Genomic DNA, 17049 nt, shown 5'->3' on the forward strand with positions numbered 1-17049 from the left:
CTACAAGAAAATCTGTCACCAAAGTACACCAATATATATATATATATATATACATACATATATGTGTGTGTGTGTGAAGCTTTAGAAAATGTTAAATGTAAGTTATTAGCTTAAGTTTCTAATGTTTATTTAAGTTTCAGGTAAGCTTAGTGTAAATTTGTTGACCTGTGTTTAGCTGCTCTCTATTTAGACATACGAGACTTAGTTCAGCCAGGGTCATGCTTACATGACTTGTGTCAACCAAAATCAGACTCATTGGATTTGTATCAGACAGGCTCAGACATACAGGACTTGGCTTGGCCAGGTTCAGACATACAAGGATTGGGTCAGCCAGGGTCAGATGTACAGATATTGGGTCAGCCAGGGTAGGATGTACAAGGCTTGGGTCAGCCAGAGTCAGGTGTACAGGGCTTGGGGTCAGTCAGAGTCAGACATACAGGGCTTGGGTTGGCCAGGGATGACCTACTATTTCCATATTTATTCTTGTTTACATTTTGTTGTTATATATTACTCTTCTTAATGGCATTTGTATTTGATATTTTAATGTTACTTATTTACTCTCTGAATTAAAACATAAAAATGTGTTAGTTAAATCCAAGCTATTTATATATATCACTTTAATTGACTACATTCAAATTTGTTGATGTAATTTTTTCATATAATAGTAATTAATGGTTCTCAAACGAGGCCCAAAAATCGAGCACTTTTGAATAGTTCAATATTCTTTTTCTGGAAGAAGAATAGTGAACTATTCAAAAGTGCTCGGGTTTTGGGTCTCATTTGAAAACCATGACAACTTTTGTTTGTGATCCTGTGTGCCAACTTCTTAATCAGAATAGTAATTAATGTTTAAAATTAAATAAACTAAAACATCATAGAAAATTAAATAAAGAGTATCACACACTTTCTAAACAGTTAACTTATTGTTTATACACTTGATTTGGTAATGTTTGAATCTATTGGAAATGATTGTTTAACATTATCATTTTGATAAACATGTAAACTATTAATGGTTTAATTTGTTCAATATTTGTGTGTTAGAAAATAAAATTATGTTACATTCTAGTGCACAAATGTTTGGAATGTATATCATTCTTTTCTGTTATGTAATGCATCCCACACTTATGTTTATTAGTTTACATCACTCACATGCTTTGTAATGTACATCAGTCAAGCTACTTTGTAATGTATATCACTTTCATGTGTTTAGTAATGTACATCATCACTTGATGTTTTGTAATTTAGATGTTATCTTTATTTTCAGTGTTGGTATTAAGACCACTGAAGAAGTAAGATTAAGATGTGTCTATATATTCTTACCATTTCTGTATCAGTGTTGGTATTAAGACCACTGTGGAAGTAAGATTAAGATGTTTCTATATACACTCACTTTTTCTATATCAGTGTTGGTATTAAGACCAATGTGAAAATAAGATTAAGATGTGTTTTTATATACTAACCTTTTTGTATCAGTGTTGGTGCTAAGACCACTGTGGAAGTAAGATTAAGATGTTTCTATATATATACTTATAATTTCTGTAAGACACTTCTTTTCATTAACCATCTTCAGAATAAAATACATAGGCAAATTAAATTTGCAGTACAGACTATGAGATTCAGATTAATTTTTTTATAATTTGAGATAAATATGCATACACAATCAGATAATGTTATTTTTGAATATTGTTATTTGTACAAAAATATTTTACTTATCCAAAAAGTAGTGAAAGCATGTCCATTTTGCTGTTTTTCTATAATTTAGAGTGTCACCAGGTTTCCAGAGCTCGGCTTTTAGTGGAAACAGATCGTGAACTAGCATCAATTATCTCAGCAAGAGGTAGAGACCATCAGAAACCGTATGGTGAAACTTTATCATCAGAACGGAGACGAAAATTAGCTCGTATGGAAGCAGTAAGATCTCAAAGTAATAACAATCAGGAGCTGAACCTGCTTACTAAGGTAATTTTTTGATTTACCTCACACATCTTCATATTTTGACAAATCTTTCATCTTTATTTTAGTTTCTGGTTTCAGTGAATGTAAAAACAATCATATGAAGTGCACTTGCATCATTACACTATATTTTTTTACCCTATAGGAAAACCTGCATGTGCTTAGAGAAAGACAGAGAGACCTTCGAACTTTACAGGTATACAGAGAGCATCACAAGCATGAAGAAATCCTTAACCTGTTACAGAAAACAATAACAACAGAAGCTACAATACATCCTACACTTGGTGCTGTAGAATTCTTTGAATTTGAGCTGACAAATCCATATACAACAGATTGTAATATCTTCATAGAAATAGATAATCCATACTTAAAGTAAGTAATCTTAACAGAACCTAAACTAAATTTATTTAGTTTTGAAAGACAGTGTATAATTAGTGTCCTAAATTGAGTTGATAAAATGGTTTAACTGTTTTTAGTGGCTCCTCTTCACAGTTTTGGGCCTGGCATGACTTGGTGGTTGGTGCACTTAACTCACAATCTTCAGCTAATGGGATCACAGCCTAATTCTGAACATGCTGACCAATTCAACAATGGGAGCATTATAATGTGACAGTGAATTCCATTATTTGGTAGTAAAGAGTAGCCCAAGAGTTGACAGTGCATGCTGCCAGCTGGTTGCATTCCTTGTGTATATTTATTTTTCTTCATTGCTACTCTTTCTTAACTTTAACAAATATTCAGTGTGATCATAGTAACTTTTTTTTCTTTCCTCTAACCTGTCTAAGTTAGCTTGGTATGCAGTTGAGTAAATATACTCGTGGCTTTATTCTTGGCTGTTCTTTGGAAGTGATCTCAACAAAAATCCTTGGCTCTTCTGCAGGTTGAGTTTTAGTTGATAAATTCTTCTCTAGAGTTACCCAGTTGGCTGTTCTTTAACTAATATATTTCATAGACAATCGTGGTGGAATGATCTTTGGGTTGGGCTGTGAGTTCTTCTGGATTCTGTAAACCATACCATTGATTCTTTTTAGTACAAATGGTCTTTCCAAACATCTAATTAACTTTGGAATTTTTCCTTTCTTTTCATAAGAATTGTTCTGCCATACCTTGTCACCTTGATGAAATCTAGTCTTATCAGCATTAAGATAATAGTAACTTTTCATATTCTCACAAGGTGATTTAAGTCCTTCCAGGGTAAAGTCAGGTATGACATGTTTATTCTTCAGATTCACAAGAGCTCTTTCAACCATCAATCCCTCACAATATGCCAGTGTATTTAGTTCATCTATGTGCTAGTCATTAGATGTTGATTTATTCGTAATCCTAATAACTACTGGTATGAATATTTATTTCTTGGTGGTATAGTGACCATGTTGTCACTGGAAATTCAGCCTCTGGTCTTGTAATTGCCATTTACTTTTTCTGTCCATACACTATGAAGCAATTTGAAGGTAGCTTAATGTCATATCTGTGTGTCTCTGCATGATACCAGTATCTAATATACACTCTACTTCAATGTCATTTACCCACACGTTATGAGATATAGATAAGACTTCTATAGTAAAGGCAGCTCTCAACTTTTTCTCTTGATGGAACTTTAAGCCTACCTGCTGGTCACATCAATTCTTTATTATTATTATTATTATCTATGGATGTAATTTCCCACCTTTCATAACCAAATTGTTTCAAAAATTGTAGCTATTGAACCAGTGTCAATCAACACATTGCAAGGTCTTCCATGAATAAATCCTTGGCTTCATGGGCATTTTTTTCTTAAATAATGAAATTATTATCTCTCTTTTGGCAGAAAGAGAAATCCAGCTAATTCCAGTTTTCTTAATGTCTGGTAGTTGTTTGTTCTTTTTTCTATCTGGTTGGGCTCTGTATCTTTGGTTGAATAACAACTCTTGGTTCCTTACAATCTAGTTGTAAAGGCCATGATTCCAATATGGTACTTCTCTCCTCTCATAGATTAGCTCTTCCCATTTTATGCTGTCCTCTATATGCAATTTTTTGCCAAAAGCCTTCCATGCACCCCTATTGGAATCAAAGATTCCAGTATGTTTCTCATGCAAATCATCATGCTTCGTTTCTCCACCAATAGGAGAGCACTACTATCACGTGATGCATGTGACTCCCTCTATGTGCTACTATCGAACCATCACTTCTCGTTTGGCAGTACTTGAGTTCAGACATCTTTCTTTTTTTCAATACTTCTCAGAGTAGTTTAACTTAATTTAATTTACTTTATTTCAAGATTTTTTTTCACTTTATTTTCGAAAGCGTTTGATTTACCCATGTTTTGCCGAAGTTAATGTTGCCATTGTGGATACATCTCATTCGTCTGATGCCATACTTCAGCGAGCCGTCGATGGATTTGTTGGCCTTTATTCGCAGGGAGATTGAGCATTATATGGGACAACCTTTGTCTCCTACTGTTGCCCCTCTGGGCTATTCTAGCCTGGCCAGGCTGACGAGGATTTCGATGGTTTGTTACCCCCCCCACCCCCCCACAAAAGTTGGCCGTGCCTTCCCAAACCCTACCCAAGGATTTTGGTCAACCCTCATTGGCTTTTTCTCGGATGTTATTTCTCAGGTACGTGATGTTTTGTCTATTGCTCCTATTTGTTATGAACCATGTCCTTTCATAATACATTATTCTTCTTCCAAACTTTACTCAGTTTCCCCCGTCCTCTGATATTCGGGTTCACACTGAGTATTTTACCTCCCAATTAGGTGATGGTATTAGTATGCCTCGTCCCCTGCGGGCTTCAGATCAATCTGCCCTCACTCATCATAGGACGGCCTGTCCATATCTGCACCAACAATTGTTGGGTTCAGCTCTGTCTGTTTGGGGGGGAGAAAATCTCTCATTCATCTTACCAATGCCGAGTATTCTCACCTTTGTCTTACCCTGACAACTCTTTTGCGGTACCTCTCCTTGATCCATCTCCTGTCTGAGGCTCTTCACAGAAATCCTGAGAGGTTTTCTGGAGACGTCCTCTCCCTCTCCACTTTCATTTTGGTCTGCCAGTCGTCTTCAGCTCTGGCCCTGCAAACGTGGTTTATTTATTGTTGGAACCTTTTGGGTTGTGATGCCATATTGTCAAGGACCCATCTTCCAGCTCCTTATATACAGGACCTTCGTATGACCTTATTATTGAGTCGTTTCGTGTTTGATACAATCCTGGAGTTTAGGGTAGCTTTGGTCCAACAACAAACCATCCTTTTTCATCTGGTGGTCTGTTAGTCCCAAATGGAGCCAAGCATGGCACCGATTCCTGTTTCCCAACCCTCCCCTTCCCATCTCTTGCCTGTTCCTCCTTCCCACAAAGCCACTGTTCGTGGTTTTTTTCATTGGTATGCCAACAATGGTTCCAGTAACTACCTGGTGGGAGATCGTCTGGTGACCTTCATTCATTGGTGGAGCTTACCCTTCCTCCCTTGTTCTGCATACCTTTCCTCCTTCACTGGATCCCTTATCACGCCAGCATCTATCCAAGATGGTGCAAGACCTCCTCACACACCAGACTATCGAACCTGCTCCACGTGATTCGGGAAGGGATGTTTACTCCCGCTTGTTTGCAGTTCCGAAAAAGACAGAGTACTGGAGGTTGCCCATCAACCTGTCCCATCTCAATCGGTATGTTCACACCCCATGCTTCACCCTGGAATCCTACCTTAATCTTCAGTGGGCTTTTTCTCTGGGTCTTTGGATTACCAAGATGGACATCTCCAATGCTTATCTGCATATTTCTATATTGGAGCGTTTTCGTCATTATCTTTGGTTTGTCCATCATGGAGTGGTGTACCAACTTTGTTCCATACCCTTTGAGCTGGCTTCGGCACCTAATGTTTTCTGTCAAGTGATCTCCAATGCTTATCTGCATATTTCCATATTGGAGCGTTCTTGTCGTTATCTTTGGTTTGTCCATCATGGAGTGGTGTACCAACTTCGTTCCATACCCTTTGAGCCTGCTTCAGTGCCAAATGTTTTCTGTCGGGTAGTGCAAACTATTGCTCTACATTTTCATGCCCTGGGGTTGCACTTTAAATTTTACATGGATGACTGGCTTATTCTCGCTCATTCAGAATGGGAGTCAGCCTGTCATACTCATCAACTCCTTCTCAAAGCTGCTCGGGTAGGCTGGTTGATCAAATTGGAGAAGTCCTTCCTACATCCTACCCAGTACTTTGTTCATCTGGGTGCTTTCTTCAACACCCGTCTCAGCCGGGCCCAATCTTCCCCTTTCTAGCTCTGTTCTATGAAACTTTCTGCTTATGAGGTTCTATCACTTTTGGGGATGTGGTCTTCTACGACTCCTCTCATATTCCTCGGCTAGGCTCATATGTGATCCCTTCAATGGGCCCTACATGACCAATAAAACCTTGCTTGGGATCTCTTGGATGCGCCTATAACCCTTCCTTCCCACATTGTGGACAATCTCTGATGGTGGTTAGACAAGGCTCATACATTGGTGGGTGTCCTACTTCTTCCTCCACAGCCAAATGTACATCTGTTCACAGATGCATCCCTTCAGGTGGGGTACATTGGTTGATCTCCAGGAGGCTTCGGGTCATTAGTCTGTTGGGGAACATTCTCTTCATATCAATGCCCTTGATCTCCTTGCTGTTTGTCGGGCTTTGGATCACTTTTTTTTCCCATCTCCAGAGATCTTCTGGTCATGATTCATTCCAACAATTCAACAGTGGTTGCTCATATCAATCACCAAGGTTGCACTCTGTCAAAATCTCTATGTTTTCTAACATTGGATCTTCTCTTATTGGTGCATGACCATCATGTTTGTTTGATGGTGTGTCACATACTGGATGTTTTGAACCATGTGTTGGATTGTCTTTCCTGACCCAACTGGGTTTACCCAACAGAGTGATCCTTTCATCCCCTTGTTTTTCAGTGGCTTTGGGATCAGTGGAATATTCCTCATGTCAGTGCATTTGCCACCACCCTCAATCACCAGTTAACTTTGGCTATAGATGCCTTCAGTCACGATTGGTCGAACAAGTTCTTTTATGTTTATCCTCCTATCTGATTACTTCATTGGGTAGTCTCCCTCATCCATGCCACTCTATGCAAAATCCTTCTTATTACTCCTAACTGGCTCGCTCAGCTGTGGTTTCCTCGATTACTCCAGCTACAGTTGTTCCCTCCCCTCCATCTTCCTTTTTCCCCAACCTTCTTAGTTAACCACAGTCACTGGTTCTACATCCTGCACTTCATGCCCTCCATCTTCACACCTGGTTTTTGTCTGATTCCTAGTGAGGAGATCCAGCTTCTCACGTTTGGTGTCATTTCGTTTAGCTCATTCTATTCCTCCTTCATCCATGGTTGTGTGTGAGTGGAAATGGAATGTTTTTTTTGCACCTGGGCCCTGGCTCGAAGTATCCCAGCTTTTTGTCCTATGGTTTCTGATATCTCAGAGTTTCTTACGTTGCTTTTTGAATAGAGGTCTTCAGTCTCCTTGTTATCGGGTAGCCCTATCCCATACTTTCTGATTTTCTTATTTCTGCAGGGTCTTTCTTTTCCCTGTCCTTGCCTTTTTTATCCATTCTTTCTTGATAGGTTGGCTGCCTCAGCATCCGGTACTTCCGGAATGGGACATTAACGTGGTACTCTATTCCCTTACTTTGCCTCATGCTATTTGATTCACCTATCCCTTAAGGTGTATTTCCTTCTCCTCCTGGCCTATGGGTGGCGTCGGTCTGATCTGTTCACTCTCAATGTCACTTGCACATTGTACCACCAAACCTATCTTCTCCTTTATCAGGATCATTTCTTTCTTCCCAAGACCTCGGCAGTTCACGAGGGTAACTCCTTCTTTTCGCCCATTTCTTTTCCCTCTATTTCTCATCTCTACCCCTGTCCTGATTTGGATAGAATTCTATGCCCGGTGCGTCCCCTTTGTTATATTGCCCGCATGGCTTCTTTCAGGGGGGGCCCAGCATGGCCAGGTGGTTAGGGTGCTTAAGTTGCAATTTGCGGGTTGTGGGCTTGTATCTCTGTCCCACCAAACATTCTCACCCTTTCATCTGTGGGGGCATTATAATGTGACAGTCAATCCCACATTGGTAAAAGAATAGCCCAAGAGTTGGCAGTGGGTACTGATGATTAGCTGCCTTCCCTTTAGTCTTTCACTGCTAAATTAGGAACAGCTAGCACAGATAGCCCTCATGTAGCTTTCTGCAAAATTCATAAGAAACAATCCTTCAGGGGTTCCAGTTCCCATCTCTTTATCCCATGGCAACCCTCTTCCTCTCAAGATCTTTCTCTCTTTACCCTTACCAATTAGGTTCGTCCTCTAATCCAGTTGGCTTATTCCTCTTTGTCCCCTTCCCAACATGCTTTGTTCTGTGTTACCTCCTATCAAATCTGACACCTCACCTTTTCCCTTGCTTCTCGTCTTCGTGGGCCTTTGGATGAGATTCAGTAGTTGGGCATTTGGACCACCATTCAGATGTTCATCTCTCATTACTTACATCATGTCGTGGTTTCTGCTTTCTCGGGGTATCACCTACCGCCTGTGGATATACTTCAGACTTCAATTTGGCTATGATACTAGGTAATTCTTTATTAATGCTTTCTTTTCTTTCAGGGACCTTTGCTTTGAATTTCATCTCTTGTATCCTGCTCTTTGGCGAATGGTGCCTGACCAGGTATTCTCTACATACACAGACAAATCTGCACTGTAAACCATGTTGATTTGCGCTCTTTTTCCATGGCTCAGCACACTCACCTATGAGATGAGGTGTTTTACAAGATCACTGGATGGTCCAAAACCTCGTGGTATTTGCTTCATAAATAGGCCTGTCCCGGACCATATCATTCATGGACAGCATGGGTAAAGCAGAAGGGGACAGCTGCCCATCCCTGCCATGCCTCGATTGAATAAATTGGTATGGTCTGCTCTTCTAAATAAGGTTTTGTGATCACCCATTGCACTGTCTTGAGTATAACTGTTCCTCTGAACTCTCCAGTGCTCTTCCCTCCTTTCTTCCTGTGGAGTATGGGAGTCCTTATCACTTGCCAGTTTAAGCTGCTGGGGTGGTTGACCATGGAGGCATCCTACTGGATGAATTCCACATAGATGGCTATAACCATTCAGTTCAGAGTAGGGTGGTGGTGTTCTGCCAGTGTAGAAGACATACCATCCTCCAGATTGAGAGAGACCTACCACAGAGTGAGACGTCTAAATGCAGTTCATCCCTTCAATTGGGTGCCCTCATAGAGATGTCGGTACCTCACGGGCTGGTTTTGGATATCAAGTGAACCAATCAACTTAAGTCCTTATACAGGTTTGGGGTTGTCCATTTTCCTCCCTTGATTCTTTCTTCTGTGTAGTGGGTCATGGAGGGTATAGTGGGATGTTTCTGTTTCCATCCTGGGCACTCCCTCATTCTCTCTTGCAACAGTGATGTTATTGTCCTTTGGATGTTTTGGACCAGTCTCATGGTCACAGGAGTTGATTGCATGCAATGGATATCCATTAGCTACCGGCTCAATCCTAATCCTATTTTGTGCCCTGGAGTCAGTGTTTTCCTCACATCCACGATTTTAGGGCTTGAGGTGAAGCCGGTAGGGTCCTCATTTTATCCTCACGCAGATTTCAGTACTCAACAAGGAAGATTTGGATCTAGTTAACTTACCGAGTACAGTCTGCCACGCCCTAGCCATTCTACAGGGACACATCCTCCATTACCCAGTTTACTTCTGTGGGATACAGTTTCTATATTTATCCAGTTGTGATCACTCAATCTGATGTGCTGCTTCCTTCCTTTTCCACCATGTGTATTCCTAGTTGTTCATGGCGAGGAGATACTTGATTCAGAAGTGGTGCAGTGCCCCTCTTCAGATCATCAGATCTATTTCTCTCATCTACAGAAGTATCCTTCTGATGCTTTTGAGGGGGGGGGGGTACATCTGTTCTTCCTTCACACTTGTCCCTCCTCTTTTTCAATGTGGGATCCTAGCTAATCTTGTGAGTGGAGGGAAGTACCTATCGGAAATATCACTACAGGAAAATTATAACTTTCCATAATTATAACATTTGCCTCTTTCTGGTTTCCTTTGTGGGCTTTTATTCTATACATGATTTTGTCTGTAGTTCTGGACAATGTGTTCTTTAAGTTACACTAGAAACAACAATTATATTGTGGTTTATTTCCTCCATTATATGTAACTATTGTCTAACTTATAATTTTAATTCTTCTATAATTTTGTGAAGAAGAGTCGATTTTTCGATACTACTCTATTAGAGGATCCTGTAACTTCTAGATGATGCCTTTAGTAATTTATCTGCAATTTTCATGGATTCAAGTTCCATTACCAACTAGTTTAAAGATGTACACCTACTCTGCTTCAACCTAATTCACACATCCTTGTCTACTATGGAATCTACAAATTAGTCATGTGCCACGAATCTCACATTTTACATGGAGCATCCAGATAAGATAATTGGGAAAGTCTTTCAAAATTTTCTGCAAGTTAGGCTAAACTCTCTTCTTTCTTCCACGTCTTGCTCCAGAACTTTCCTCTGAATAATTCCTTCTGGTATATCACGTTGAATCTGTTAGATAAGGCAGCTTACCAATGCTTGATAGTTGTTATAGCTCTCAGGTGGAAGGTTATTTCAAGCTGTTAAGCTGATTCTTCTAAATGTGCAGAAAAATTAATAACTTGTTGTTCTCTTTTTCTTCTTTACGCTCTGGAAATTATTTCAAACTGAGGTTGACATGCCTCCTATGATACCTTCCCATCATAATCTGTTAGTTTTTCTATTGGGCAATGTTAGTGAACTGGCCAGCTAAATTCTGGAACATGATTTGGAATTTTCATGGCTGGAGTAGTTTAGGAAGGTCCTGCAGTCACAGATGGCACAGCAGTAGTAAATAGTTTTAGGCTGAAATATTTGGGTGGATACAGAAAGAGGGGTGACTGGTTTACTTTTTGTCTTTACCTATTTCCTTTCCAAATGCTTTATTTTTTCATGATGTTCTTTTCAGTCTCATTGATCTTGCTGTTATGCTCTTTCTGCACATTATAGATGTCCTGTTGTACTTTGCTTTTGAATTTATTGATATACTATGGTACTTCTTTAATCTTGTGCAATAGTTTTGTTGATCTTGTCAGTTACATTAATTTTTACTTTTAAATTTTTTTTATATGCTACATGTTTTTCTAATAGTTTTTTACTCTTACATTCCTGTCCTTTACCTCGATCTTTTAATTTTTGGTCTGTTTCTTTTTGATCTTCTCTTAATTGCTTCATCCTTTCTAGCAAAGTATTGATCTTGCTGATTGGCAATGCTGTTTTAATACTGAATAGCCAAAGTTCTATCTTCACAAAAGTGATCACACTTCTGACACCAATGTCGCAAAGTGTTCTATCATTGGGTTCTTTTGGATTATTTGGTGAAAATAATGCCAAGAGAAGTCTATATATATATTGATAAATGATTAGCTTATTTCTTCTTTAACATTTGCTACAGGCTACTTTTACTTTGACACAAGTGCACCAACAACATTCTCATCAGAATTTTTTAAACTAATGGTAAGTTTGCCTAGCTCACAAATGAACATTTGGAATTTATTCAATAATTGATCAACATAGACATGATAAATATCACTTACAATACTTAATAACATTTCTGGCAATAAACTCACTAAATACTCATATACTAACTCACTAACTGAACTCGGTCATAACTGATTTAGTCATATTTTATATAATAATTTTGTTTCTAGATATTTAGAAAATCTTCTTGATTATGACATCGTAATGAACTTTCAGATATTTCATCATCGTGATTATCAGCTCCTTTTAGAAAAAATCTAAATTAAAGCTTAGAAATATGGCTCTCAACAATATTGTTTTGGAGAAAATTATTGTAATGAAAAATAAAAAAATTCAAATGCATTACTTGATTACTTAATAAATGTACATGTCTACATAGAAATATTAATGCCTGAAAACAAGCTAAAATTTAGGCATTATTCTTATTTCAGTATTGTATTCAAAAGCAGTGAATGGCAACACCTGCGACACTTATGGCATATAAGTGGTGTTGTTGAAGAAAATTTCTTAACAGCATCTGATCAGGAAAGAAAATATCCAAATCTAGTCTTAAAATCTAAAGAAACAGTGCGTATACCATTCAAATACCAACTTTGGAACATTGGAGAAGAATCAGTTGATAGCTGGGAAGTAAGTATATATTGTCAAAATATATAAAAATTAACTAGCTATCTCAGTACATCTAACTTCTGTAGTATATATTTTAGCTGTGTGTGGACTAAGTTTCTCAGTTCATAAAACTAACTTTTGTAGTATTTAGATATGTGTGTACTTAAGGTTGTCATTTGATACAACTAACTTCTGTAGTATGGACTTTAGATGTGCATGAACTAAGATTCTCAGTTGAAACAACTAATGTCTCTTGTATATATTTTAGATGTACTTAAAAAAGAATTTTCTCTTATCCAGAATAAAAACAAACTTAAATTGGACTAAATTTGTAAAGAAACCATAATGATCTAGATTTTGGAATTGTGATTGAAAATTCCCATATTTTTGAAACCCTTCTATTGGGTGAAATAACTACAAAAGGTGGACCCCCTACATTTATTCCCCTTGTCATAAATTCTTAAGTTTGTCAGGTTTTCTGCCCCCACCCCCACCCACAATTGCTGCAGGGGCTGTGGGAGCATACTTATGCCACTGCTTCTTATATTTGTCTTTTCATCAGAAGTATAGTAAAATCGAAGCTAGCCAAAATATTCATGACTAATCGAGGCTTACATATTGGGAATTTTGGTGACAAGAGTTCCATTTTGAAAAGCGTACATCAAGAACATATTTCTAGTCAAATAATATGAAAATAAATTTTTCATTAAATTATTGAAAAAAATACAAAGGGTATATATAGCCTTGTCAATTTTGATGAAAAAATACCTTTTTTGATACATGTAAAAATGTATAATCTAATACAAAATTATTTGTCTGCATTTTTTAGAAAATTGGTAAAACTAAAACATTATAACTTTAATGAAAATAATCATAAGCAGCTATTGGTCATTATTTTTGGTCACAATTATAATAAAAACCTTTTTATATTTAACTCGTAGGCAGCTACTGGTCATTATTTTTGGTCACAATTATAATAAAAACCTTTTTATATTTAACTCATAGGCAGCTACTGGTCATTATTTTCGGTCAGAAGATCTAACCAACCTACAAAGTTCAACATATTTTTGCTCTTCTACTGCTAAGGTAGGTTTATCAACCTTTTATTTACTTTAAAGCTTTATACTGAAACATTTTATATTGTATATGTGTATAGTTACCAGATGAAAGATTGGACAAAAAAAAAGTTGTAGATTTTATTCACTCAGCTGTATGTTTATATGTTTGTGCTTGCTTGTGTTCTGAAACTCTGGGAACAATGAGTTAATTTTATCATGCCCAGGTGGGTACAATCCACTTGAAGGACAAAACTGCACTATTGACTGAAACAAATAATAGAAAATATACTTTTATGCATTTTTCCACACAGAGTTGATATTTAGGCAATAAAAAATATTATTTATTTATTTAAGCATAATGAAAGCATTATTGTTTGTTAATTTCCTAATTTTTTTATGAGTGTAACAGGGTACATAGGACGAGAGTTGTAGTAGTCTTGAATAAAATAATGCTACTTTATCCTTGTATCTTGAATACAGATGTAGTTTTTTCAATTTCTAGCCATCACTGTTTCTTAACCTTGGTAGTTATGATGTGAAGTAATTTGTTTAATTGCCTATATCTCAACTTCCAGAAGCTGTAGGCTACTGAACTAAGCATGCCATGAAAGTTCTTTTCTGTTCATTTGAACTTTAAAAGACATAAAGGCTTACTCTTTAGCAAAGAATTGCATACAGATCAGACAAAAATGATAACAGCTTAGACTGGGGATATGTTGCTAGAAAAATAATTCATGAACAACTTCCACTACAATTACAGTCCTGATTTCTTTTTTAAGCTTGTTTTATCCTTTTATACTTTATTTTAATTATAATGTTGCAGCAAGATAGGAAAATAAATGTTTTTTTTAACAAGATGAGGTAGGCTTAGTTAAATCATTTTGCACTCAACCATATCAAATTCCATTTCACTAATGAGGCAGCTGTGTTAGGCTTTATCAGCGTAGGTTAATAACTGCTTGAATGTACCAACAAAATCAACAAAAAGAAATGTTAAAAACTATGTATAAATGGATATAAAACAGGTTCAAACTTATTAGCTACATTAAATGACAATATCTGACTAACTGTTTTAGAAAAGGTGGCTTGCTTTTATTTTTGATATGATTATGATAAAAAAAAGGATTCAAAGTGAAACTGTTTGCACATATTTTTCAAATCAAAAGAAAGATAAAATATTTAGCTTCATATGATTACTATTTCTCACTTCTATGATCGATCAGATTTTGATCATTTATTATGTCCAGTGATAATCTTGAAGGTTTTGTTGCCTGCATTAATAACTTTAGAGATGCTAGACAATGACTTTTTTATTCACTGAGATCATTCATTTTCTCAGGATCCATCCTTGGTTACATTAACCAGGTAGGTACACAGTTGTTCTATATTGCTTATACTGGGCTCTCTTTGAAGGCGAGGAATCGTCTGTGAGTCTTGTCTAATCAGATTCATCACATTTATATGTCCTTGGCAGCTTGGTTGAATTGCCCGCTGAAGGACATTATGTCGACTGGTATGTGGACTTTCTCCATTACTTTTATCTTATTATTCACATGATCTGGCAGTAACTTAATCTGAGGATGTTCAACTACCCCTTTAGCTATCTTATCTACTTCCACTAGATTATACAGAGGGGGGGGGAGAGTATTTTCAATGTCTTTTCTTTACCTTTCAGGATCCCTTACCTCGATTTGACAGGATTCCACACTATGGCGAGTGTTGCCCAGGCAGGTGTGCTTTTATCAAACCAATTCCACATTAGCAACCCCTTTATCTAGGTTGCAACAGGCTCTGTAGAAATGAGGTATTTCATAAGACCACCTAGATGCTGTCTGGGTGGTATTACTGTACTATGCTGGACCACCACTCATGGACTATCATGAGTAAAGCATAAGGGGATCCAGCCAATCATTGGATTTATTAAATCAGGGTCAGTTTGCTTTTAAAAGTTTAGGGATCTTGATTCACCTATTACACTGTTTCCAAAGCACTTCTCCTCAGGACTCCCCAATGCGCATTACCCCCCAGATTCTACTAGTGAAGTTCTTACCACACTCAGTTTCCAGTCACTGGGGTGGTGGACAGAGGCTTTTCCTTCGGAGTGTTAGAGTGAATTTCCTCCACTATTGGAGAAGAGGGTGAAGTTAGGGGCTCTTCTACCATGATTCCTGGATGTTTTTTTTTCTTAATGAAAAATAATGGAAGCTCGGCTATCCAGGTGGGTTGAGCATGGCCCTTTTTTTGATCGATATTAGTTAAGGACATTGTTCATGGAAGAGGGTTCATTGTATCCTCATGATAGTGAACACAGAGTGGTCCCATTCTGGGTCCTTGGTTGAGCGCAGTTTGTTCCATGTCCTCCCCATAATTCTGGGAGCAAGTGAACTTTACCTTCCCCACACGGTTGGGGAGTGAGGATGAGTGATCATGAATCCTGACTGGTTGAGTTCTGTTTCCTCAGCTTGAGTTGGATTCTAGCTATTGATTGAGTCGGACTCAAGAAAGTACTTTTATACAGTACCAGGATACAGGTGCATTAATGTAGGTGGAAAGTTTCAGGAGACAAATATTGCCAAGGGCATTTAATTGGGGTATAAAAGTGTGAGAGAAGGTAAGTATTATTGGAAATACATTTTTGATTTAAGAAAATGTTAACTTTGAAGTTTGCACTGACATATTGTTAGAAGTTTTGTCATATTGATACAGAGACTGTGAACATGCTTTTTAATAATTGTTATTAAATGTGTTAGTGCCTGTATAGGAAACTGTATGATATTAGTAATGAAAATAAAACTAGCCCAGTAAATAATGTGTGTTTGGTAAAATTTTAATGTCCTGCTCTCTGATATAAGTTGTGTTAGAAAACTATGATGCTATTGACAGAAGAACTGGTCCTGTAAATAAGATGTGGGTAAAAAAAGTTATTTCCTGTTTCCTATATATTATGTGTACAAAACAATATGATACTGGTGCTAGTAGTAAGTAAATTATATTCAGTAAAAATGTGATTTTCTTGTTTTTGATATAGGCTGTGTATGATACTGGTAACAGAAACAGAACTGGTCATGTAAATAAACTGTGAATGGTAAAGCTTGACTTTCTGATTTAAGTATGAACATTTAATAACGAGTCCTTTTAGTCTGCAGGTTTTAACATAGATTAGTTCATATTAGTGAGAGTGTAATAGTTGATGCTGTTTTAAATAGGTGAAAGTCCCATACTTTATAATATACAAGCTGCTAGCTCTTTTGTGCAGGTCCATTTCGTTACTGAACACCAGAAAACTTTAGCAATCCTCAGCCTTCACATTCAGCACTTACCTCCATTGGTCCAACAGACAATGAGGTTTCTACCACCTGAGAATTCTTTTCTTAAACAGTGGATTCGTGTACCAGCTGGTAATACAAAAATATTTTTTTAAATTTAATTTACCTAATTTTTCTTGTAAAAACATGTTAAAAATATATAATGAAAGACTTTTAATTCCTGGTGTTGATATGTTGAAAATAAAAGTTATTAATTTCTAGCAGCTTTTAAAAGCATATGATTGTTATTATACTCATTAGAGGTCAACAGTTGTTATTATACTCGTTAGAAGTTAGTGGATATTATAATATTTATTACAAGTTAGTGGTTATTATAATGTTTATTAGAAGTTAGTGGTTATTATAATGTTTATTAGAAGTAAGTGGATATTATAATGTTTATTAGAAGTAAGTGGATATTATAATGTTTATTAGAAGTAAGTGGATATTATAATGTTTATTACAAGTAAGTGGATATTATAATGTTTATTACAAGTTAGTGGTTATTATAATGTTTATTAGAAGTTAGTGGAT

The 17049-nt window shown here is 37.0% G+C and overlaps 1 protein-coding gene across 2 annotated transcripts in view; it reads left to right on the top strand.

The window, feature by feature from the left end:
* The window catches only part of LOC106470992 (nephrocystin-4-like), a 90807-nt gene that overhangs the window by 32237 nt on the left and 41521 nt on the right, over positions 1 to 17049 (top strand). For both annotated transcript variants that reach the window (XR_002613172.1, XM_022399631.1), the window contains exons 16-20: positions 1763 to 1959; positions 2099 to 2325; positions 11975 to 12173; positions 13158 to 13238; positions 16467 to 16608. Coding sequence is in view for 1 of the 2 variants with exons in the window: in XM_022399631.1 (XP_022255339.1) it covers positions 1763 to 1959; positions 2099 to 2325; positions 11975 to 12173; positions 13158 to 13238; positions 16467 to 16608 (846 nt within the window). In the remaining variant the exon portion in view is untranslated. The remainder of the gene's footprint in view (positions 1 to 1762; positions 1960 to 2098; positions 2326 to 11974; positions 12174 to 13157; positions 13239 to 16466; positions 16609 to 17049) is intronic.

The sequence above is a fragment of the Limulus polyphemus genome, unplaced genomic scaffold (genome assembly GCF_000517525.1).
Source record: "Limulus polyphemus unplaced genomic scaffold, Limulus_polyphemus-2.1.2 Scaffold4342, whole genome shotgun sequence".
NCBI classification, from domain to species: Eukaryota; Metazoa; Arthropoda; class Merostomata; order Xiphosura; family Limulidae; genus Limulus; species Limulus polyphemus.